Consider the following 22,720-nt stretch of genomic DNA (forward strand, 5'->3'; position numbering starts at 1 on the left):
GAAAGAAAGTGACAATTCCGCACTGTTGCATCTTCACTAGGTTCTTCTCTTCATACCTGGAGAACAGCTGTAAATACTTACAGCCCAAATCAGAGCAACATTATAGCCTCTTAGATAAGTAATGAAGTCATCTGCATAGCATGTGCTGTGATGATGCCTCCTGGTGGTCAAACATGTTGTAAACATGCAGTATATAACAGTATTTTAACGTTAGTACATATAGAGCTTTGATGAATCACCTTGAGCAGCTTCAGCTTCAGCAACGAGTTTCTAATTCAGTTTTTCAATCTCTTTTCAAACTACAGCAAACCCGTGTAGTTTAGGTTCCCTTCACCTTTATTTTAACCTTTTTATGTGTTGAACTTTCCACAGTGGATATGAAAATAGCAGCCCCGGCTAAAAATGACCCAGCCGACAGATGTGGAACGGGCCCGGGCTGCAGGAAACGGTGAGAGTGTCACGTCTTTCAGCGGGCGAGGACATGAGAGGTCGAGCCACGAACATGTGCTGCATGATCTTTGGCTCTTTTTCTTCCTGTCAGGACGCCTTTTCGCTCCCTCTCTCTGCACAGTCTCACACCCACAAACACACAGGGGCCATATTTCCAATCTCCAACTAGAGATTTCTGCTGCTTTTAATGGTTCCCGTCTCTCAAGTTAATATTAATACCCAGTGCTTGCATTTGTAATGTCATTATCTGGCTCAGTTGCAGGTTTTAACCCTCAAACATTATCCTAATCGGGGGAAATATTGATATAGTTATGAAATTTGATCAGGGCTTGTTTAAAAGTCACCCAGACTTTTAAATCCAGCCATGAAGCTGAATCATTTGAACTTCTCAAAAGCTTTTGCTAAAACAGCAACACAAAACTGCTGCTGAAGGCTGGATGTCTGAAATAAAAACTTTTGTCTCCCCCTACTGGAGGAAGTTGGTTTCTCATGTTAATCTGAAAATTTCATTAAACTCCAAAGAATTAACATTTATTCCACATCCAAAGTCAACAATCAGCAATTTACAGTCATATTTTCCATTTACAGCTTTAAAAATGAGGAAAAAAAAGAGTAAATATAAAGGTGTTCCTGCACAGAACTTTAAATAATTTAGGTTCAACCACCATTTGCATGTTTCATTTTATTAAAATTAAACTTTTTTTTTCTCTCTGCACGTGCATTTACTGGATAAAAGTTCTCACTTGTAAAGAATAAAAAGGTTTTTAAATCTTCACTTCTCAGCTAAATTATTCCCTCCAAATCCCGCATTTTTCCAGTTCATGCCTCCTGTCAGTGACCTTCAGGCTTCATGCTTCACTTCTTGCAGCTTCAGATCATGATGTGACGGTGAAGTGAATAAGTTATCTTCAGCTGCTCACACACACACACACAGAGATCCACATCTTCTCTGGGCTGTGTGTGTGTGTGTGTGTGTGTCCATGCTCCACTGGGAAAGAGTGTGTGTTTTCATGAGAAGCACACGGGGCCGATGTCCAGTCCAAACTCCTGATCGGCTCTTCCAATGTCCAGAGGAGCCACGTCCACGACGGGCAGCCGGGCCGGGGTCTGAGTCCTGTACTCCATCACCGTCTTACTCCACTCCCCGTTTGATTTCTGAGCACAAACACAGCGTCACACTTTTCTGTCTTTTTTTAAAAGCAGTGCAGCGATTTTATTCGTTGCTAAATGTAAAAAGCTGGTAAAGTGGAAGTAGAAGATTCTCTGTAATGTGGAGGTGAACTGAAGTTACGTTTCGGTTTCGGCATGTTTCTAAAGACTTTTGTGAGTGACTCACCGAGCAGCCGTCCTCGGTGACGGTGTAGCGCAGCCGCGGGTTTCCCTGCGCTCGTACCTCCTGGCCGTTGGAGCCTCGGAGGACGAGCGCCTTCTTCATGTTGCCACTCTTGTCGTCCTTGTAGGCCACGCTGTTCCTGCAGTGGTAGGTGATGCTCTGGTGCGCCTCCTTGGACAGAAGCTGCAGCAGCTTCAGCTGCACCGACACGGCGTTGGGCTGCTCGTCCTTGTTTCCGTATCGCAGCTGCAATCACACGTGGTTCCACACAGGACGTGCACATTTTTAAAGATTTGTGTCTTTCAACTCTATGGAGGTTTGAGCTGTGCTACAGTGTTTGGTTAGGCTGGCTAACACGTTAACAGGTTAGTGCTCTATCTTCAGCCGTTCCTCTGAACCAATGTTGCCCCAGACTTTGAGTGGTCTCTTACTTTGGTTCCAGCGTTCATGTCGGCGCCGAACCACACCAGCTTGTTGGCCGAGGGGCTGGATTTGGTCCACCAGGCTTTGCGGGGAACGTTGGCTGGATTGGCGGCCACGCAGGTCTCGCCAGTCTCCATATTGCAGAAGACCTTGATGGCGTCTTTGGTGCTTCCCTGGTTGGGGTCGATCCAGTACTCTCCTGCATCAGAGGGACAAGTGTTATTGTGAAGTTGCTGGGACAGCGAGGTGCTGAGAACACGCTGGAAATGAGTTGTGAGGCTGACCGCTCTTCTTCTGAGGGTAGCACTGCTGGATATCTTGGCAGGTTTTGGCCGGGTTCATCTTGCTGCCGTCGGGGCTTCGCAGGTTCTGCAAGTGTCCGCTGAGGGTCTTCAGCGTGGCGTGTACGCCGGTGTCGGCGCGCAGGACTGCCTCCTTCTTGTTGGGAAGAGCCTCGTCCTTGTTAAACTCTGGGAGAGGAGGAGCGGCGGCCGCAGCGTCATACTCTGTGAACTCCTCAGCTTCTGGGACGCCACCTTTGAAGTCATAATCCATCAACCCGGCGAACAGGTCTTCTACTGCAGCAGTAGGAGGCCCTGGAGAGCCTGGAAGACCTGGAGGTCCAGGTTCTCCAGGGGGACCCTGATGGAAACAGATTCACCCATTAGAAGAGCACAAATTGCATTAAAAGAGTTGGACTATACTACAAGTTCAAAAATCTCATGTCCCACCAGCTGGACAGTCACATTGACTGAAAGAGGACGTATCTTCGAACATAATTTGTACATTATCAGCTGTGGACTAGATTTATGCTTGAAATTGCTTTGGAAAACATTTTAATCCACCCACTGTAAACTTAAATATGCCAGAAATATTCCTTGATTTTGGAGAAGGTGTGTTTTGCTTGTGTAAATAATCCTGTAATGTTTTCGTGACCCCCAGCAGAAGACTCCTCCTCCTACCTGAGCTCCGATGTCTCCGCCGGCTCCTCTGCTGCCCGGAGCGCCCATCGGTCCAGGCTGCCCCATGTTCCCCTCCTTCCCTGGAGGGCCCACTACTCCTGGAGGTCCCTGTTACACAGATGAGATGACCAGCGCTTCAGAGGGAGCCTCAGTGGAGGGTCAGTGTTTGACATTAATCTTGACCTATATATGATAACGAACCCTACGTCTGTGAATTTTCTAAGCACTTACAAGGAAAGAGGAAGTTGTTTTTGTAGATTTGACTCTTTAAAAGCCTCTACATTAAAAAAAAACAAACAAACAAAACACTTTCCTATTTACAGATAACATTTTTGCGACAATTGCAACAAATTGGGAACCAGTTTGAGGGTCGGTGGATGAATGTCTGTTATCAGCCTTCTGACATCACTTCATCCATAATTTTGGCCAGAATAGCTTCCAAACTATATGAAACTGAGCCTCTAAGCAAAGGAGGACACCCTGTTCTTTCTTCTTTGTTCTGGAGGCCAACAAACTCCCTGCAGACTGGTGGTCACTCACCCTCGGTCCAGCTGGTCCAGAAAATCCTGTGGCTCCAACGTCTCCTGTTGCCCCCTGAAACACAAAACACCCGTCAGACGTTGGTATCGCCGCCCAAAGAGGACCATCGGGCGAGAAGTTCCTCGGGAAGCTTTAACCTGGTTCTTACAGTGATTCCTGGCATGCCGTGCAGTCCGGTGAAGCCTTGGTGGCCTTTCTGACCCCTCTCTCCTGCATCTCCAGCAACTCCTTTCTCTCCCTGTGGTCCTTGAGGGCCCTGAGATAAGACACAGGGGGACGCTATGGACCCTGGAAAATGTTTTGTTTGTGTCGTGATGCTGATCGTGAACGAGGAAGCCCTTGACTTACCACTTTTCCTCGAACTCCAGCTCCTCCTGGAACTCCAGGTGAACCTTTATCCCCCTGACGGACAAACACAGCCACAAACACGTTCATCATGAAAATGTAGCAGATGCGCCATTAACTTTAAAATAGCTGTGATTCTATTTGTTTGACTCACTTTTTCGCCTTCTGGTCCGGGACTGCCTGTCATTCCCACTGGACCCTCTGTCCCTGGAGACCCTGAAACACCAGCCAGACCCTCTGGACCGCTATTTCCTCGGTCTCCCTGCAGTTACACAAAATACAAGCAATCAGTGGCCATCAAAAGCTTTACTGACCTCAAAGATGCGTGTTGAATTCATTCATACCCTCTGCCCCACAAGACCATCTTTGCCAGGAGGCCCCTCTGCTCCAGTGATGCCCTGCAGAGTCACATCAAGACCTCAGTGAAACTGTACATCTGACGACAGTAAGTAGGAGATAGGAAGTAATAGAAATGACAACTTACATTAAATCATCTACAAATAAATCACCAACATCACTAAGATTTCTTACATTTGCTTCTTCGGGGGAGAAAATCAGGACAACTGTCAACCTAATATCACAAACTGAACAAATGTAAAGAGACAAAAAGTCTCTTGTGTGAAGATCTGAGTGAAAATTGTTCAGTCTTCTGAAAAATGAGTTGCAAAACAGAATAAACTACTGAAAACATTGTGCATCAGTTGCAGAGAATCAAACACGAACATTTGTTGATTTTTGATCATTACTTTGTTGGTGATACTGAAAGTAGCAGGACATTTCTACAAAAGGCCTTGATACCCACTGTGTTGAAAGAATCTCTTTCTCTTCTGTGACAAATAATCCAGGCAGCTTTGTGAATCGCAGCTTTAAATTGAAATCTGAGGAGGACAAACCTCGGGCCCAGCCTCTCCTCTGGGGCCTGTGGCTCCGGGTAAACCGACCCCACCGTCTGGACCTTTGCCCCCCTGAGTCCCAGCAGATCCCGACTTTCCTGGTGGGCCCTGAGGAACACACAAACTCCGTTAAGTTACACCGAACCGGCCTTGTGAGGCCAACAGTGAACTGGAAACATTAGAATACACACAGCAGGACCAGGAAGTCCCAGCATGCCGCTCTCTCCTCTGAGTCCAGGCTGTCCCACCACACCTCGCTGTCCTGCCGTGCCAGCCGGTCCTGGAGGTCCATCAGGACCCTGATGGAGGTGCACCAGAGCTCATCAGCAGCTGAAATATCTCAGGATTTATTCACTGACAGATTATCAAATCACCCACCGGAGGCCCGTCCTCGCCGGAGTCTCCTGTCTCTCCGGGACCGCCCGCGGGACCCCGATGTCCACTTTCACCCTGACGTCCCACACCTCCGTTTTCTCCTCGGACCCCGGGGGGACCACGCTTTCCTGGAAGACCTATAGGCCCGTCAGCCCCGACAGCGCCCTGTGACAGACGGTGTCATTTAGGAGCAGTCAGCCTTCCTCACAACACCAACAGTTGGATCCACAAGAACAGTCTGCAATGATCCAAATATAAGTTGTTGTAACTCACGAGAGACCCAGGTGTGCCCACTCCTCCAGGTAACCCAGGGAACCCAGCAGAGCCCTACAGGAAGAGAGACGGCGTCCTGCTGAGAGCTGCTTTGATTAAAAGCACAGAGGTGATGTGGAGAAAGACTCACCGTCGGACCCTGAGTGCCTCTTCCACCTTTCAGTCCGGTCACTCCAACTGGACCCTGGAAACACAGGCACAGGCTGATCCTCTAAAACAGAGGATGTGGACTCCTGGTGGACCCACCGACTCTGAACAAGCTTCATTCAAACCTCCTACCTGTCCACCAGATATCCCGGCCGTCCCCTGTGGTCCGGGCGGTCCCCCTTCCCCCTTCATTCCGGGCTCACCAGCTTCTCCTTTGGCCCCGGGCTGCCCATCCAGACCCTGTAAAGGACCGGATAAGATGAAGCCTCCGGTCTGGGAGAGTAAAGGTGTACTGGTGCTTATTGTTGAGTCTTACTGGAGATCCGGCGAAACCAGCAGCACCGGTAGAACCCAGTTCTCCTGTAGAACCCTGTTGGTGTCACAACAGATTTAAAGATTTTATTCATGAGCAGCGTTCAGGAGAATGTCACCTCCCTTCATAGAAACCTGGTACGCACAGCGATTCCTCTGGTGCCTCTGCGTCCTGTGGGCCCCGGGGGGCCGGTCTCACCCTAAAAACAACAAGAGAGGCGCTCACTTACTGATGATAACATCTTGACCTCCGCATTCAAAAAGGTTTAAATCAGTTCTGAGCTCACCTTGTCACCATTAGGCCCACCAGGACCGACTGGGCCAACAGAACCAGGAAGTCCCTTGTTAAAGCAATCAGAAAATAGAAAAAATATAATTAATTTAGACATGGAATACAAGTGTGAGCAGTAAAAGTGTTTGTGTGACTCACCCTCGCACCGTCTGCTCCGGCTTTGCCTTCAGATCCTTTATCTCCAACCGACCCCTGAAGGAGGAAATTACAGTCATATGATAAAGCTCCAGAGTGGCGAGTCGGTGGGAGGAAGATGCTCTATAACCTGGAGGAACTCACAGTGTCTCCTTTGGGTCCTGACGGTCCTGGTATCCCCCTCTCTCCTGGCATCCCCTGAAGTCCTGGACCACCCAGTTCTCCGACTCCACCGGCTGGACCCGAGCTCCCCTGTGAGACGCAAACAGAGCCTGGTTCAGGATGCAGAGTCCTGAATGCACAGGACCGCTCTGACTGGAGGGGACGGTGACGGTACCTTGGCTCCATCTGGTCCGGGTCCACCTGGACTCCCTTTAGGTCCCTGCAGCCCATTGGGTCCAATTTCACCTCTCGCTCCAGGAGGGCCTCGTTCTCCCTGTCAGGACAACCACATGCACACGTCGGTATAAATGGACGTCGATGTAAAGCGGGAGGAACAGGAGGATGTGCTGAATGAACTCACTCTGGGACCCGTCGCTCCGTCATCACCCACTTCTCCAGCCAGACCCTGAAACGTGACGTTGTTTGTAGAGTGTAAACAGCTTCGCAAGTCTCCTCATCAACAATCTCTTACTGCATTTCACTGTCGTACCTCATTTCCTGGTTTCCCCGACTCTCCAGGTGGGCCAGGGGTTCCAGGCAAACCCTGAAAACACAACATTATATTCTTGTCTCATTGCGTGTCCACACTGGGTGGAGACGTCACATGAAGACAGCGGTACTGTACCTGGAAGCCGCTCACTCCCTGAGGCCCCTGCTCTCCTCTTTTACCAGCAAGACCCTGACGAACACCAGACATCAAACATGAGCAGCAGAAACATCTTCAAGCTGAGTGTGTTTCTCTGGGGAGGGTGGGTGCTCACCGGTGGTCCGGGGGGGCCGGCGGCTCCTCCCTCTCCGTCCTTCCCGTTGGCTCCCTGAAACACAGTGAGGGCAGGTGAGGACGAGGCCCAGCCAACTGGTTCTCACCGAGGGACCTGGACTCACCCTGGGACCGGGAGCTCCTCCGCTGCCGGCCTCCCCCATCTTCCCCGCGTCGCCCTGGAACACACCACACCGGGTCACACGCTGCCCCTCACACCCCTCCTCTCCTCACACACCCCGGGACTCACAGTGAAGCCCTTGGGCCCCGGCAGACCCATGGACCCCGCGGAGCCTCTGGTGCCCGTCGATCCGGCCGAACCCTGTTTGCCGTCGTCTCCCGCTGAGCCCTGAAAGACACGTCCGCTTCGTCACGACACAGAGCGGTCAGAGTTGATCTCTGTGGGAGGAAGGAGGTGACCCACCATCGGTCCCAGCTTCCCCTCCGGACCCTGGGCACCGATCAGTCCAGTGAGACCCTGTCAGACAAAAACACATCAACAATCGTTTACCTGCAGCTCTTCTACAGCCGTGGAGCCAAAGTTCTGTTTCAGCTGGTTACAGATGAAGTGAAACATGGCAGGAGAGACGTACCCGAGCTCCTGTGAGGCCCGGCTCTCCGGCCCGTCCCGGGTCTCCCTCCAAGCCTTTAGCTCCGGGCGACCCAGACAGCCCTCTCTCACCCTGAGCGCCCTGCTCATGTTAAAAAACAAAACAAAAACAAAAACAAAAAACAAGTTTCAGACATAAGCGAAGTGACGCAGACGAAGCTGGTTGATAAATCGAGAGGTTCACCTTCTGTCCAGGTAATCCATCACCTCCGGGGAACCCTCGGTTTCCTGGAGTTCCCTGCACACACACACACACACACACACACACACACACACACACACACACACACACACACACACACACACACACACACACACACACACACACACACACACACACAGAAAAAGTGAATTTATTTCATTAAATATCGCCTTTTATTTCACTCAATTCTGTTTTATTGCAGTACCCTCCTCCAGCCACCAGAGGCTGATGCCTCAGTCCTCCCCTTTAAGCAGCGCCGGACACGAACCATCTTACTTTGGTTCATTTTAGGTCAGTTGCCCACCAAACTACTTGTACGTGGCCTTAAATGCATGTGAATGAGCTGAGCTTACTGCGCGTGACCCAGAAGGACATGTTTGTTTGGACAGTTGACAAAGTGTGTGTCCTGAGAAAACTGTGTTTCTCTGTGTTGTCAACTGACATGTTGGAGGCGTTACAGACTCACCATCTCGCCCGTTGGTCCTGGATTCCCCACCGACCCGGCATCACCCCGGGGCCCCCTCTTCCCCTCCTCTCCCATGGGACCCAGCGGACCCTGAAGACCGTGATCGCCCTGCCAGCCGGACACACAGCATGTAAATATTCACAAAGACAGAAAACACACAGGACACACTTGTTTTCTTTTGGTGAAAAGGTTTTTTTTTGGGAGTGCCACTGGCTAAAGTTCACCACCAGGGGGTTTGCTCACAAAGCTTTGAGGTTAATTGATGCTGGTCAGTTGAGTGTGTATAGGTGTGTGTGTGTGTGTCACTCACTCTCTCTCCCTTCAGTCCACCATCTCCTTTCAGTCCAGCAGCTCCTCCTTCGCCCTGAAAACACACACAGGTCAACACAGTGTAGTCTCTCTCACACACACACACACACACACAGGAAGTCACACTCTACCACTTGGCCTTTGGCTCCCGTTGCTCCGGTGGTCCCCTGAGGGCCGGGGGGTCCTGGCTGCCCTGTCTGCCCCAGGGGGCCCTGGATCCCTGCGAGTCCCTGAAAAGGTTGAATAAAGAGTTGAGAGGCTTTATGAACAGTAGAGGGTTAGAGAGAGAGAGCGAGAGAGAGAGAGAGAGAGAGAGAGAGAGAGACTGGCTGAGGACGTACCGACTGTCCACGACTACCTGGAGCTCCATCAGGCCCCTCTGCCCCCTGCACACACACACACACACACACACACACACACACACACACACACACAGATCACATCAATGCTGTGACGCGAAATAAATCTGACAGGAATATCAATAAATAAATCATAAATGGATTCTAGGGACATTAATAAATGAACAAATTACAGTTCTAATAAAAAAAACAAATAATCAGTTTACATCAATCAACTAAATGATATGTCACCAATCAGTGGATAAAAAAGAACAGAGCAATATAATGTGGTTGCGAGTCTGAAAAGGAAGAAGTATATCTTCATTTATGAAAGGTGAAATCTTTCAAATTCAAATTGAAGCTAAATGAAAATAAAATTAAACTAAACGTTGATCAAACTAAATAAAATCAATCAAAATGAAAAGATTTTGTGACAAAAACTCTAAACTCTCAACAGAAGGAAGTGAGTTCTTCTGTGAGGACAAAGAAGTGAGAGGATGGTGAGTGCACCAGGATCCCACCTGCAGCCCGGTTTTCCCTGGAGGTCCCGCATGCCCGGCGTCTCCTCTCCCTCCCTGTTGTCCTGGACTTCCTCGGACCCCCGTGGGCCCGGCTTCCCCCTGCACACACACGCAGGTGAGACTTCAGCACCTTCCACAGCTCTGCAGGCGACACCGAACCTCCTCCCAGCTCACCTTCATGCCTGGACTTCCTGGGAATCCTGGAACTCCGGGAATTCCCAAAGGACCCTGAAGAGGAAGAACCGCGTTTTTATCTGCAGGAAGTCACTTCCTAGAGCTACAAAACTCAAATAGGGTGGAGGACTTCTCACCAGAGGACCTGGTTTACCAGCATCGCCCGGCGGCCCACGTTTCCCCTGAAGAAGAAAACCAAACAAAAACAAACACAAGAGACGTTTGTGTCCTGAGATCTACAGGTTTGGTGGATCTGTTGTGTTGGGGTCGTACCACAGGGCCAGTCGATCCAATTCGGCCTCTCTCCCCCTGCAGGCCTGGCGGACCCTGGAACAGAACGCACGTTAGCATGAGCGTGAGTGGAGCTGCCTCATGGGGGTGTCCTTCACACCGTGTGCTACCTACCAGCGGACCAGGAGCCCCCATCGCACCAGAAGAACCAGATTTACCCTGAAAAACAGCCAAACATCAACCGGGTAAGTACAAACAGATGTACCACTGCAGGGGTCACGGGGTCGGGTTGCTCACTCCTACCTTTCCCCCAGCTGGTCCCAGTTCACCTCTTGATCCCAGCGGTCCAGCGTGTCCCTGGTGAGGATTTCAGAATGAGCCCAGAGGACAGACTGCAGCTGTTTGCCCCGTGTGATCCTCTCTGAGAGACTTTACCTTGTGTCCTTTCAGTCCAGGGTGACCTGGAAGTCCAGGGAATCCTCTGGAACCCTGCAGGACAACAGCCAACGTCATCATCATCATCATCATCATGATGAAGGTGGTCATGAAGGCTCACTGAGCGAGTGACAGTCTAAACTATGGGACAGTTACCACTGATCCTGGAAATCCTGGTTCTCCTGTCGCACCTGAAGGTCCAGGTAGTCCCTGGAGGAAGACACACACACACACACACACACACACACACACACACACACACACACACACACACACACACACACACACACACACACACACACACACACACACACACACACAGCTCTTACAGGAGTCATAGCAGGGCGCTCCACATTAGCCGTTAGCTGGCTATGACTCACATCAGCCCCGTTCTTCCCTGCAGGTCCATCAGGACCCCTGAGACCAGACTCCCCCTGAAAGCAAGGCACACCGTCAGCTTCACCCTCCACCCTCCACCCTCTCTGACCTTCTGCAGCAGGAGCGTTCCTACCATCTGTCCGGGCTCTCCAGCCTCGCCGGGGATCCCCTGACCGCCGTGTGGACCCTGGACAAGAACACCAGGACTTCACGTTCCAGCCTGCGTCTGCTCAACATGCTGCTTTAGATGTGGGTGAGAGACGTACCTGTGATCCCAGAGACCCCGGCGGTCCTCGAGCTCCTGCCTCACCCTGAAACCACATCAGGTCACGCACAGTTTGAACAAACGTGGCCCGAAGCTGTTTTCCCTTTCCGCTCTGCACAAACTCACCCTGGTTTGAGAAATCATGCCGGCCAGACCGGACTTCTCACTGAAGCCTGACGCCATCTGGGACACCAGGTTCACCTTCCAAGGTAAAAAGACACACGTTCAGCAGGGTGATGGTTCACTGTCTGACCTGCAGGAGGCGCCACCACCGCTCACAGCGAGTCAAGATATTAGATTAGCTCTGGGATTGTTTAGCTTTAACTTTGGGGAGCAAAAGTAACATTTCCACTGTAAGTTGAGCTGGAGAGTCGCAGCCTCACATGCAATTACTGTGAGCAGTGATGTCGCCACCTGCAGGTCAAACATGGCGTGAACAGAGGAGTGACGAGCAGAGGACGTTGTGTTTGCAGCAGGTGGATTCTAACGGGGAGGTTTAAAGAGCTCTCACCCCGGGAGGAGACGGGTTTCCTGGGGGTCCGGCTTGTCCGGGATTTCCTGGAATACCGGGCTCACCATCGAAACCTGGAGGTCCTTGAAAGCCCTGCAGTGTGTGAGGGGACACATCATCATCATCATCATCATTATCCTTCATCAGTAAGTCCTCATCGCCCCGTTGGAGTCATGAATGAAATTACCCGTCTGCCTTTAAATCCTCTGGGTCCCCTGTGGCCCAGAGCTCCTGGAGGACCCTTCAACATAAACACATGACATGATCAGCCCCCGATCCCTCCTCAGAGAGCTGCAAAGGTCCTGGAAGAGACACCCACCGCTGGCCCTGAAGGTCCTGGAAGCCCCACAATCTGAGGAAGACGTCCCAACGTTCAGGTTAGTCAAACAGGAAAGTCACCAAGATGAAGACAAAAAAACTGACATCAATAAAAACAAAGGCTTCCGTTGATAAAATCAAATACTAAAGAATGAATTATGACCTTTCTATTTGTATTTATTCATATATTTCTGCCACATTTATATTTAATAATTAATTTTGTGGAACTGGAAAGAATTTGTAAGTAAATAAATATGGAAATAAATTCATGAAAAATGACTAATCTCAAAAGTTAAATTCCCAAATACATTTATGTCTAATTGAATATCAGTGTCGTGAAGTGAGAATGTAAATAATGTAAATAATGCATACATTTAAAAAGCTGATATGACATAAATTGTCATGACAAATATAAAAGGAATTTATGGATCTGTACATTAGTTAATATATCATCTATCATTAAATGTTCTTAAATTAATGTATGAATCCATAAAAGTCTCATTAAGTCACAAAATTGATAAATGCAGAGATACATAAACAAAACTATATCATTATTATGAACACATTGCTACAGTCATATAATTGTATTCATCAAACTTTCTGATATAAGTATTTTTAATATTTTTGAATAACAAATGGGAATAAAAAACAGATACAAAAATGTAAATATACACAGAAATATTTCAATTTAGAAAAAAATCAAAAGATAACAGGAAAAATAAATGTAAACAGGAACAACTAATGTTTAATTTATTAAGAAATAGATGTGGATATTAAATAATATAAGTATATGGAGCTAATCTTATTTATCAAAAAGATAATTATTTGTCCATCCCTGCATTAATTTATTAATGTATTGATGAATAAATGTGTTGATCAATTAACATATGAAAATGTAAGCGTGGATAATTTACTAAAGTTTTTGTAGTTTGTGTGCGTTTCTGTGTAATTGTGTCACTCACGTGTGGGACGTCTCCCGGTTCACCTTTCTGCCCCTGTCACACACACAAACACACACACATGGTACAATCATTTGCTATCATGATGATGATGATGATGATGAGTGAGAGAAGACGAAGGCTCTACCTTGAAGCTCATCATAGCTGAGGGGAATCAAACGTCAGAGTCGTGAGTTAATTTCTGCTCAAACTTCCCAAACTGAAGGTAAGGAGTGTGTGAAGTAAACCCCTCGTACCTACGGCCCTGCTGGCGCTGGCGAAGGTGTCGCACACGGGGCAACACTCGCCGTCCGGGGTGTGTGTGTGTGAGTTCTCACAGTGCGAGAGGGCGGGACAGACCACCTCCTCACACAGCGACACTCCGTTGTCACACACACAAAGTCGACACGGCTCCGGCTTCCACACGGCGTTGTGGAGGTGCAGCTCGCCGTCCATGCTGCAGCTTCCTGTTCCATTACCTGACACACACACACACACACACACACACACACACACACACACACACACACACACACACACACACACACACACACACACACACACACGGTATTCACATCAACAGCCGTAGTAGTGATAATATACTAGTGTTGTGTTAAAAGTGTGTGTGTGTGTGTGTGTGTGTGTGTGTGTGTGTGTATACCTGTGCTGGGGGAGGAGGAGGGGGGCGGTGCGTTCAGGCACACGGGGCAGCACGCTCCCTCAGGGGTGTGTGCCTCTTGACAGTTTGTGAGCGCTTCACACAGCACGCCATCACATACTACTACTACTACACACACACACACACACACACACACACACACACACACACACGAGGCTTCATGAGGTGACTGTAAATATGCCGGATTTAGCACAATGCCAATTTCCAGCCGTTGTCCCACAATTATCTGGATGTGACTCTTCTTGAAAGAAACAGATTCATGAAGACACTGAACGAGATAAACCACTGACAGGGAAGCTAACTGCTATTTAGACATGCCAATGCTAATGGTGATGGTCTATCTGCTGTTAGGATTCCTGGTTTTCACCGAGGCAGCCTGGGTTCGACTCCCAGAATATGAACGTTTACATTCAAGAATTTGATATTATTATATTTTAAATATTAATCCAAACTGCTGTGGATTCAGGATAATGCTAATCCCACTGTCACCTTTATCAGGAGGTCTGAGTTAGTTCAGTATCATTATCAGGTGCTTTTGCTAACATTTGGCTTCATGAATACAAATAGAGAAAGCAGGTCTTGACATTGCTAATGGAAAAGCTAACAGCACTAATAACAACAACAGCTGTGAGACAGGGAAGCTAACTGATATTCTGCAGTATTTATATTACTTTTCAATGTTAAAATAAGGAATAGTTTCTCTCCAGCCCCTCCATTTAATTGGGTTAGTTGTAGTTTCTTCATCCGGGCACTAGGTGGCACTACTCGGCACCAGCAGCCTGCCTCATAAAGGATGAGTATTCTCAAAGCTTGTTGATGAGTTTGTGGAGAAAAGCAGTGAAAGCAGCATTTATGTCACATTCCTGCACTGATAGCTGAAATTACCTGGAATCACAGAGCCATAAATCGCAGTCAAGTTAAATAAAAGTCACAGTTTAGAGGGAAATTCCCCCCGTCTGCGTGTCACAGTTCATTATCTGTGTAAAACTTAATGTGTGATGCGCCGGCGACGTCTGCATGCAAGATCACCGTGAATCAAACCCCAGACCAGACGGAAACACGTTGCTTTAAGTCGTAATTTGGTTATTTTCTGTATGCTTTCTGTACATTCCGTTCTCATATGCACTTACAGAATGCTTTTCTTATTGTTCCTCGGGGTATAAAGATGATAACGGTGGCATAACTGGAGGAGCCTGGTGGCTCCTGCTGCGTGTGCGTCGAGCAGCGTAAGTGGCAGTAAGTGCAGGTTTGCCGAGTCTATTTCAGGCTGTTTCTGCCCTCCTGCCCCCTCCCACACCGTGAAACTCTCTGGAACCGGCGCAGAAGTTTAAAAACAGCAAACATGGCCACCTGCTGCGGCGCTCAGTCGTCCTGAAGCACTGATTATGTGGTGGGCCGCTCCCACGCTGCAGTCATTTCAGTTATTTCAGGGAAACCGCGAGCAGCCTGGATTACATGTTAGTTTGTGGTGGAGGAGCCACACCCGGAGAAACCTGCCTCGGGCCGCAGCATGGATCATTAGCATCTCTTCCTTTGTTTCACTCTCAGGTGCACATGAGGAACGAAAGAGAGCTTTTAATAACCTGCAGACCTCAGCCTTGAATCAGCCCACCTCAGGACCACACTATTAGAAATCACCTTTTACATAAAGGAATACAAATTCCTTTTCCTTTCCGGCTGCATTTTTCTCACTGAAAGTCTAAAGATGGACAAGTTCAAGTGACTTTTTATGAAAACAAGGTGATTAAATCATGAATACATCCTGTGTAACTGCAGGTATTAAAAAAAAAAGTCATCTTTAAGTAAAACATTTTCAGAATATACATTTTTTTACTCTGAACAATAACATTAGTTTCTTCCACCAAATCGCTCTACCTTTAGATATTTGTATCATTCATACTTCATCTCAGCTCTAATAAACACGTTTGACTTATAATTAAAACAGATAGCTATTTTATAATAGTAACAGTAATGATGTCCATGTAGTTTCAGGCTTAAAAACACAGAAGACCCTTTAGATTGTACTCTTTTTATTGTATGTTTTGCATTCTAAACTCTATAAAATCTTCCAAATTAAACAAATGAGGAGAAGAAATTACTTAATTACAAAATTAGGTCGTTTCTGTGTTTCTTTGTAAATCACTGTGAATTGCCTTGCCATTAGAGTAATGATTTTTTATTTTTTTTATTGTGCAGAAACTGCAGTCGTTATTCTACAAATTGGCCTTTAAATTCAAATGAGAGGTTAATAAAAAACTCTTTAACAGAGTCACAAGTCATAAAAAACTATTTTAACAGAAAAACCACCTCACAACCTAAACCTGAATCTTCTGCGGCTCTCTTTCTCTTTCAGTCACGTGTGACGTGCTGGTTTCAGCTTTCGCTGCGTTTTAGAGGATCACAGAGTCCAGGTTTGTGTTTTTGTAGACTTTTCCTCAGTTTGTGCTGCTGATGCTGTGACTTTGCTGCAGGCTGTTTGGATGGAGTCTCCTCTGGGTGTGTCCACGCTGCCTCTGGACTCCAGTCTGACCAAAATTAGTGGCCTGCTTTTGTCCGTCCCGTCCACGCGGCCACACCACTGCAGCCCCGACCTCGCTCTGAAACGGAGCCACAGGCCAGCCTGCGCCCTGCGCCGGGTATTTTTAACCCTGCAGCACAGATCTGCCCCCAGCTGGAGGCACTTCGCTCCTCTTTGACCCTCACATCCCCCATCGCAGCCGCTTTCCCTTCACTCTCTCGCAGGAACGTTGGAACACGCACAGGAAACGCCAGTAATCACATTACTTCTGGCAGAGACCCCCGAGGAACAGATTACAGTTATTGTTGGTGAAAACTGTTGCACAGCTGCTGTCTCTCTGTTAGCATTAGCATGAGCGTTGTCTTTATCGTTGTGGTGAAAACATCAAAATAATCATCCGTTTTGACAGTAATCCACTACGTGTCTCAGTAATGAGTTTGTAACTGATTACTGTTGTGTAATGAGTAATTCAGCCACTGAAGTATTTCTCTCTCTGTTAGCTTTAGCATTAGCCGCATATCAGCTTAATTGTTGTGATAAAATATCCACAATATGAGCAGTGAGTAACAGTAATCCCACTACTTTTATCAGTAACACACTAGTAACTAATTACTTTCATTGAATTAGTTACGGTTACCTGCGATTCTTTGGGCTCGATACTTTTGTTCTCCATGAAAACAGTTGTAATTGTCTTTCTTTGCTAGCATTATCCAAAACCACTGTCCTTCCAGTTACTATTCCTCTAAACTCCTGTTTGCTGGAGGAGAGGACTCGTTAATCCTGAACGAAGTCCCACTGTAATCTGGTTACTTTTTCACTTCATTGTGCCTCCTTTTGATCGGATGAGATTTACATTTTGCTGTAATCTGATTACATTCATACCAGATTATAATCTGGTATTAGGAGTAGCCCAAACTCCGATTCCCTCTGATTACTCTAACTTGAATCTATTCACATAGCATGTGCCATTATGGTTAATTGCAGCTGTAATCTGATTACAGGACGAAGGCCCTTCACACGTTCACCCCTGACGAGCGACTGTGTCACTGTTTCTCCAAACTCCTGTTTACTGAGGAGGAGCCACTTCACACACGTCTCACTGTGAGTAGCAGCAGCATTAGCTGTGATTAGCATTAGCCTGCTTAAATGGCCGTTAGCCTGTCGAAGGCTCAAATATTCCTCAATGAGCTCATCGACGATTTAAAGTAAAAGTAAGAGAGTTACTTTTCCTGGATACATTTTTCAAGTGGTAACTGTAACTGCCAAGAGGACTGCTCGCGCTCACCGTTGCTGTCCTGGTCCTGGCAAACGACGGCGATGACCCGGAGCAGGGTGAGGGCGGCGCAGACGCAGAGGCTGCCGCTCACGGAGGGGCCCATGTCTGCTTCCAGGGGCCACAGCAGTCAGAGAGACGAGTCCACAGCTACAGCATCCACAGACGGAGAGATCCCTGAGAGCAACAGACCACTGCAGCGCTGCTCCTCCTCTCACACTCCTCATCTCCACTCGCTGCATCTCGCTGCTCCTCCTCCTCCTGCCTCCAAAGATGGCGGTAATTAAAGGCTGCATCAAAAATCCCTTCATAGAACAAGAAGTGGATGATGATGCAGCTGAAAAGGACTTGAAAGAGAAGTGGGAACACGGAGGAGCCACACCCAAATACAGCCTCAGTGAGCATCAGCATGGCTCATTAACCTCTTGCTCACTTTCCCTGCTTCACGACCTTCATTTTGATCCACAACCCCTTCAGACTCTTTTGTGCCACATACTTGCTCTGCTTTCGTCCAGACTGCCTGAATCGGGGTTATTTTTAACAGCGTTCAAACCACAATCGCTGAACCTCGGGACAGTGCGAGGCTCAGACCATGTAACCATCATTTATGTCATAAAAATAGATATTTTAACTGTTGAACTTACAAGCGAAGGTTCAATGTTGAAATGTATTGCACTTTTCTAGGTTTTCCTTCATTAAAATGGCAAGATATTTAAAATTGAAAGAGAAAACTATTTCCTTTATGAGAGCAAATTAGAGCCATTATAACTAAAATCAGTTAAGGCAAAAAAAAACACAAAACAAAAAAAAACCTGACGTCTGCCATCCGGACGGCCTCGGCTTTCCAGCTGCAGGAAGCTTCATGTTCACGTTGAAGCAGTTTGTTGTCTGTCTCAATGTGCTGACCTACATGTGTTCCCCAGCGCGCTCCACACTGAGCTCCCTGCATCCACCTGATGGCTTTTCCAGAGCAACGCCTTGCCAAGTCGGTATGTCAAGCGGACCGTCGCTCCCCGGGGGGCCGTCCCCGGAGGTGGACGGCCAAACAAACATCACATTGAGCCGTCTGGCATCGTGCGGTACCGCAGACGGCCGTCTCCCGCCGCTTGACGGTTTGATCTTTGGGTTTTCAGGTACAACAAGCAAATGAAAGAGGAGGAACCCCCCCCCGGGGAGGGGAGCCCAGACGGCCGTGTGCAGTCACGGTAATGTGTGCTACATGTGGAAGATTGTCGGGTTGTTAGTATGTTTATCGTTTCTGCAGACGCCGCCAGGCTGAGCTCCTCCTGCCGGATCAGACTGCAGCTCTTCACCAACATGTCTCCCACAAACATACGTCACTGAGTACAGGTATTAGATTTAATGTGCTACAACGGCCCTCTCACTCTGAGACGCTTACAAAAAAAAACAGTTTGTGTTTCTGCATGTTTAATACAAATTTGACCTCACGGTGGCGCCCAGTGATACAAAATCACCGAAAAGACCAAGTCTGAAGCTCGTCTAAAAAAAAAGGGTTAATTGTGTTTACTATTAATTTGATAATAATTAATGGTAAAGATAATTTGCTGTATTGAAGTGTTTTTATTCAGTTTTAAAACCTCTCAGGCTGAAAGCCAGTGGACGATCGCCATCTGACGGCAGAATTATGTCACTGTATTTATTGACCTTTTTCCAGATTTCTTTGTTCCCTTTTGACGACATGTCATCCAATACAGATTTCTAGTCACTTAGATAATTGTATTTAGAAAATTCATTCGTCACAATTCTACTTTAATTATTCTTTCCTTCATTCTCAATGTATAGAAACATTTATCAAAGGTTTTGTAACCTTTAAATCATAAAGAGCAGCATCAGTTTTTTGCATTTTTTGTTGTGGTTTTTGTGCTTTTTACACTTTATCATAATTGTCGCTCTTTTTGTTCACAGCTGCTGTGGCAGAGGAGGAAACTCTGGTTTCTGTATTTAGTTTAAAAAAAGGTACAAACCACATATTATGTAAATACTGTGAATTATTTGAAATACTCAATTTTGGATTTAAATATGTATAGATCTGAATGTACACTTGTATATAACTGAAATCCATTCAATATCTTTCCTCATGGAGGTTTACGTGTTTTTAAAATATTACTAAATAATTTTCAATGTCATTGGTCGCCAAAACCCCTCCTTTCTCAACATCCATCCAGGGAAGGGCTGGTTTTCCACTTTGGATCCACCGTTGGTTTCAGTTTTGCCAACCCGAAGTCCTATGAGGAGTGTTTCATGCGTCAACCTTCACATGCAGGTAAATAAATCAAACCAACAAATTGGTCCAATCAGGACAGGAGGGACTGAACCAAAACCTCAGGGGTGTTTGAGACTCACAAACTGAACATTCAACAAACATTCAGAATAAAACTGGATATGATTAAAAAGGTAAAGACAATATTGTAAGTAACTACAATAATTTATTTTGTTTACAAAACTAGAGTCTTTCTTAAACAAATATTTACAAACCAAACATCCCCGCCCCCCTGCAGACACTGGACTGGTCCACTTCCTGCCAGCAGGTGGGTCGTTCCTGTAGCCCCGCCCCCTTCAGGTACAGACCGGAGCAGAGCAGGAAGTGTGTGAGGTGAGTTGTTGGAGTTTTAGCGCTTCAACTCCACCCGACGACAAACGACAAACTCTCAACGTCCAGAAACTTCCTCAAACTCCAGGTTTCACTCTGGAAACACCACAACATTCACATTAAGTCCGCTACTCGATAAGATACGTGTGTCTTGATGTGAAAGTGTCTGCAGGTGTGTCAGGAAGTGTCCACCCCGCCCGCTCCTGCTGACACAGTGAGGAAAACAAACACTGAAACACTATTTCACATTAAAACGTTTTCACCTTCTGTCTGTCATCAAGTTATTCTGAGGCTCAAACCAAACATGAAACCAGTTTAAAACTGAGTGTCAAACTTGTCTGAACTCCAACATGCAGCTCAGCTACGATCCAGTCTGAAAAAGTTTGTGGTCAACTTGACAATAATTATTGCTGAATATAATTAGATGTTAACTATTTGTTTAACTTTTTAACTACAACACCAATACTCCACATTTGACCTTTTTAAAGTTTAATTCTTTTTAAACCTCTCAGACTGAAAAACAGTAGACTGTTTGTACTTCTAATTGAAGTAAAGATGATTTGCTGTTAACCTTATTTTTCTATTTTCTTTTAAACTCCAGTTAGCGAAACGTCTCCTGATGCACAACCTAGAACACGTCGTCACTGCTGAGCCTGCAAAGTACGTAAGTCCAGTCATTGATAAAGTAAAGAAAGATGATTTTCTGCTCCACATTCTCACTCATGATGACTTGGAAGATATTTAGTCAAAGTCTGAGACTTTCATTTGAATCTCTCTGCACTGTGAGGAGTGTGAATCCATCTATGGAGTAAAACTATGGAATGAATGAGGTGTGGAAATTAAACAAGTATTAAACTTAATTCAGTCAAAAAATATGAGTTTGACAAAGTTTGGGAGGGTGATGGAAATTGGTCTGAAAAAAACGTAAGGCAAAATAAGTGAAAATATGAAAAATTGGGAAAGTGATGGAAATTGGTCAGAAATGATGGTAATACTATATTACGGCTATTAAAAGGCTTATTGGGGTGAAAATGACAAAGTTTGGGAGGGTGATGGAAATTGGTCATTAAAAAAAAAGGTAAGGTAAGACTATAGTAAGGCTATTAAAAGGACAAATGAGGTGAAAATAACAAAGTTTGGGAAGGTGATGGAAGTGGGTGCAAAAAAAAAAAACGTAAGGCAAAATAAGTGAAAATATGAAAAATTGGGAAAGTGCAGGAAATTGGTCAGAAATGATGGTAATACTATATTACGGCTATTAAAAGGCTTATTGGGGTGAAAATGACAAAGTTTGGGAGGGTGATGGAAATTGGTCATTAAAAAAAAGGTAAGGTAAGACTATAGTAAGGCTATTAAAAGGACAAATGAGGTGAAAATAACAAAGTTTGGGAAGGTGATGGAAGTGGGTGCAAAAAAAAAAAACGTAAGGCAAAATAAGTGAAAATATGAAAAATTGGGAAAGTGCAGGAAATTGGTCAGAAATGATGGTAATACTATATTACGGCTATTAAAAGGCTTATTGGGGTGAAAATGACAAAGTTTGGGAAGGTGATGCAAATTGGTCATAAAAAAAAACAAGGCTAAAGTAAGGCAAAATAAGTTAAAGATGGGACTAATATTAAATCAAGTCTGAGACTAAAGTGTAAAATCAGCCTTCAGCTGGTCTAAAACAAGTATTTCATTGTGTTTACTTGTACTTGACAATATGAAAGGTGAAGATTTGAGGCTGTAACTAATTTCTTTGTTCTTTTTGAACCTCCAGCTGCTGAAACGTCTCCTGATGGACGACCTTGGACACTCCATCAGTGCTGAGCCTACAAAGTCAATAATGAAGTAAGGAAATAAGCTTTTTCTTCTCACATTCTCACTGATGGAGGCATCGACGTCATTCACACTTTAAATGTGACACTTGAAGGTGAATCTCGACTCACAAGCGTGAAATGAGTCTAAAATCAAGCCTAAAGTGTGAAGCAAGTGGTTCATTGTTTCACTTGTTGACCTTGATAATAATCAAGGTTAAAGATCATTGGCTGCAACTATTGATCTTCCTTTTTCAAAGTACAACACCAAGACTCCACATTTGACCTTTTTAAAGTGTTTTTATCTTGTTTTTCAACCTCTGACCTAAAGAAAGTGGGCTGTCGCCATCTTGTGACAGAATTATGTAACTGCATACAAACATGTGGTCTTTGAAAATAACGTGAACTTATCAATTAATACTTTGATACCTTGATAAATACATGTGGAAATGTGGAATAAAGCAAAAACTAAAGAAAAGGTGCATCAATGAAGACAAAATATCCTTATTCCCAACATATTTGAAATCTTTCCTTTATTTTGAAAGTATTGAAGGATTCATAAAACATATCAGCATTAATTCTCCTTTGCAGCCTTTAAAACAAACAGAACAGCAATTTGATCAGTTTAGCATTTGAACTTTTTCTTGTGGTTTTGTCAGTTTTTTTCTCTTTCGCCTTTTTAGTAATTGTATTTCTTTTTTCTTCACAGCTGCTGTGACAGAGGAGAAACTCTGGTTTCAGT

The 22,720-nt window shown here is 46.0% G+C and overlaps 1 protein-coding gene across 2 annotated transcripts; it reads right to left on the reverse strand.

Annotated features, from left to right (window-relative positions):
* Positions 1-965: 965 nt before the first annotated feature.
* LOC308147568 (uncharacterized protein) lies at positions 966-17,776 on the reverse strand. Of its 2 annotated transcripts, none has more exons than XM_080519796.1 (55): positions 17,581-17,776; positions 13,760-13,882; positions 13,356-13,577; positions 13,247-13,263; positions 13,123-13,155; positions 12,162-12,194; positions 12,030-12,083; positions 11,843-11,935; positions 11,458-11,532; positions 11,333-11,377; positions 11,200-11,253; positions 11,069-11,122; positions 10,845-10,898; positions 10,689-10,742; positions 10,557-10,610; positions 10,428-10,472; positions 10,296-10,349; positions 10,160-10,204; positions 10,023-10,076; positions 9,849-9,947; positions 9,331-9,375; positions 9,121-9,219; positions 8,991-9,044; positions 8,681-8,788; positions 8,197-8,250; positions 7,996-8,094; positions 7,827-7,880; positions 7,653-7,751; positions 7,528-7,581; positions 7,404-7,457; positions 7,268-7,321; positions 7,133-7,186; positions 7,004-7,048; positions 6,818-6,916; positions 6,625-6,732; positions 6,484-6,537; positions 6,341-6,394; positions 6,200-6,253; positions 6,058-6,111; positions 5,874-5,981; positions 5,725-5,778; positions 5,595-5,648; positions 5,325-5,486; positions 5,138-5,245; positions 4,947-5,054; positions 4,398-4,451; positions 4,208-4,315; positions 4,057-4,110; positions 3,857-3,964; positions 3,709-3,762; positions 3,169-3,276; positions 2,491-2,848; positions 2,215-2,405; positions 1,787-2,029; positions 966-1,605 (listed from the first exon to the last, which is right to left on the reverse strand). In XM_080519796.1, the coding sequence occupies exons 1-55, from the start codon at positions 17,672-17,674 to the stop codon at positions 1,459-1,461; spliced, it is 4,671 nt and encodes a 1,556-aa protein (XP_080375922.1). In that variant the 5' UTR covers positions 17,675-17,776; the 3' UTR covers positions 966-1,458. The 2 variants fall into 2 exon arrangements, with proteins under 2 accessions (XP_080375922.1, XP_080375921.1); XM_080519795.1 differs by having other exon boundaries at positions 13,760-13,885.
* Positions 17,777-22,720: the final 4,944 nt, after the last annotated feature.

Source organism: Blennius ocellaris (assembly GCF_963422515.1).
Source record: "Blennius ocellaris genome assembly, chromosome: 24".
NCBI lineage: Eukaryota > Metazoa > Chordata > Actinopteri > Blenniiformes > Blenniidae > Blennius > Blennius ocellaris.

Excerpts from the sequence above, each read along its gene's own strand:
- LOC308147568 (XM_080519795.1), bottom strand. The coding sequence starts at position 17,674 with ATGGGCCCCTCCGTGAGCGGCAGCCTCTGCGTCTGCGCCGCCCTCACC. Across the intron at positions 9,220-9,330 it reads CAGGTAGTCGTGGACAGTCG|GGACTCGCAGGGATCCAGGG; the intron begins GTACGTCCTCAG and ends CAACCTTTTCAG. Across the intron at positions 6,733-6,817 it reads CCGGACCAGATGGAGCCAAG|GGGAGCTCGGGTCCAGCCGG; the intron begins GTACCGTCACCG and ends TGCGTCTCACAG.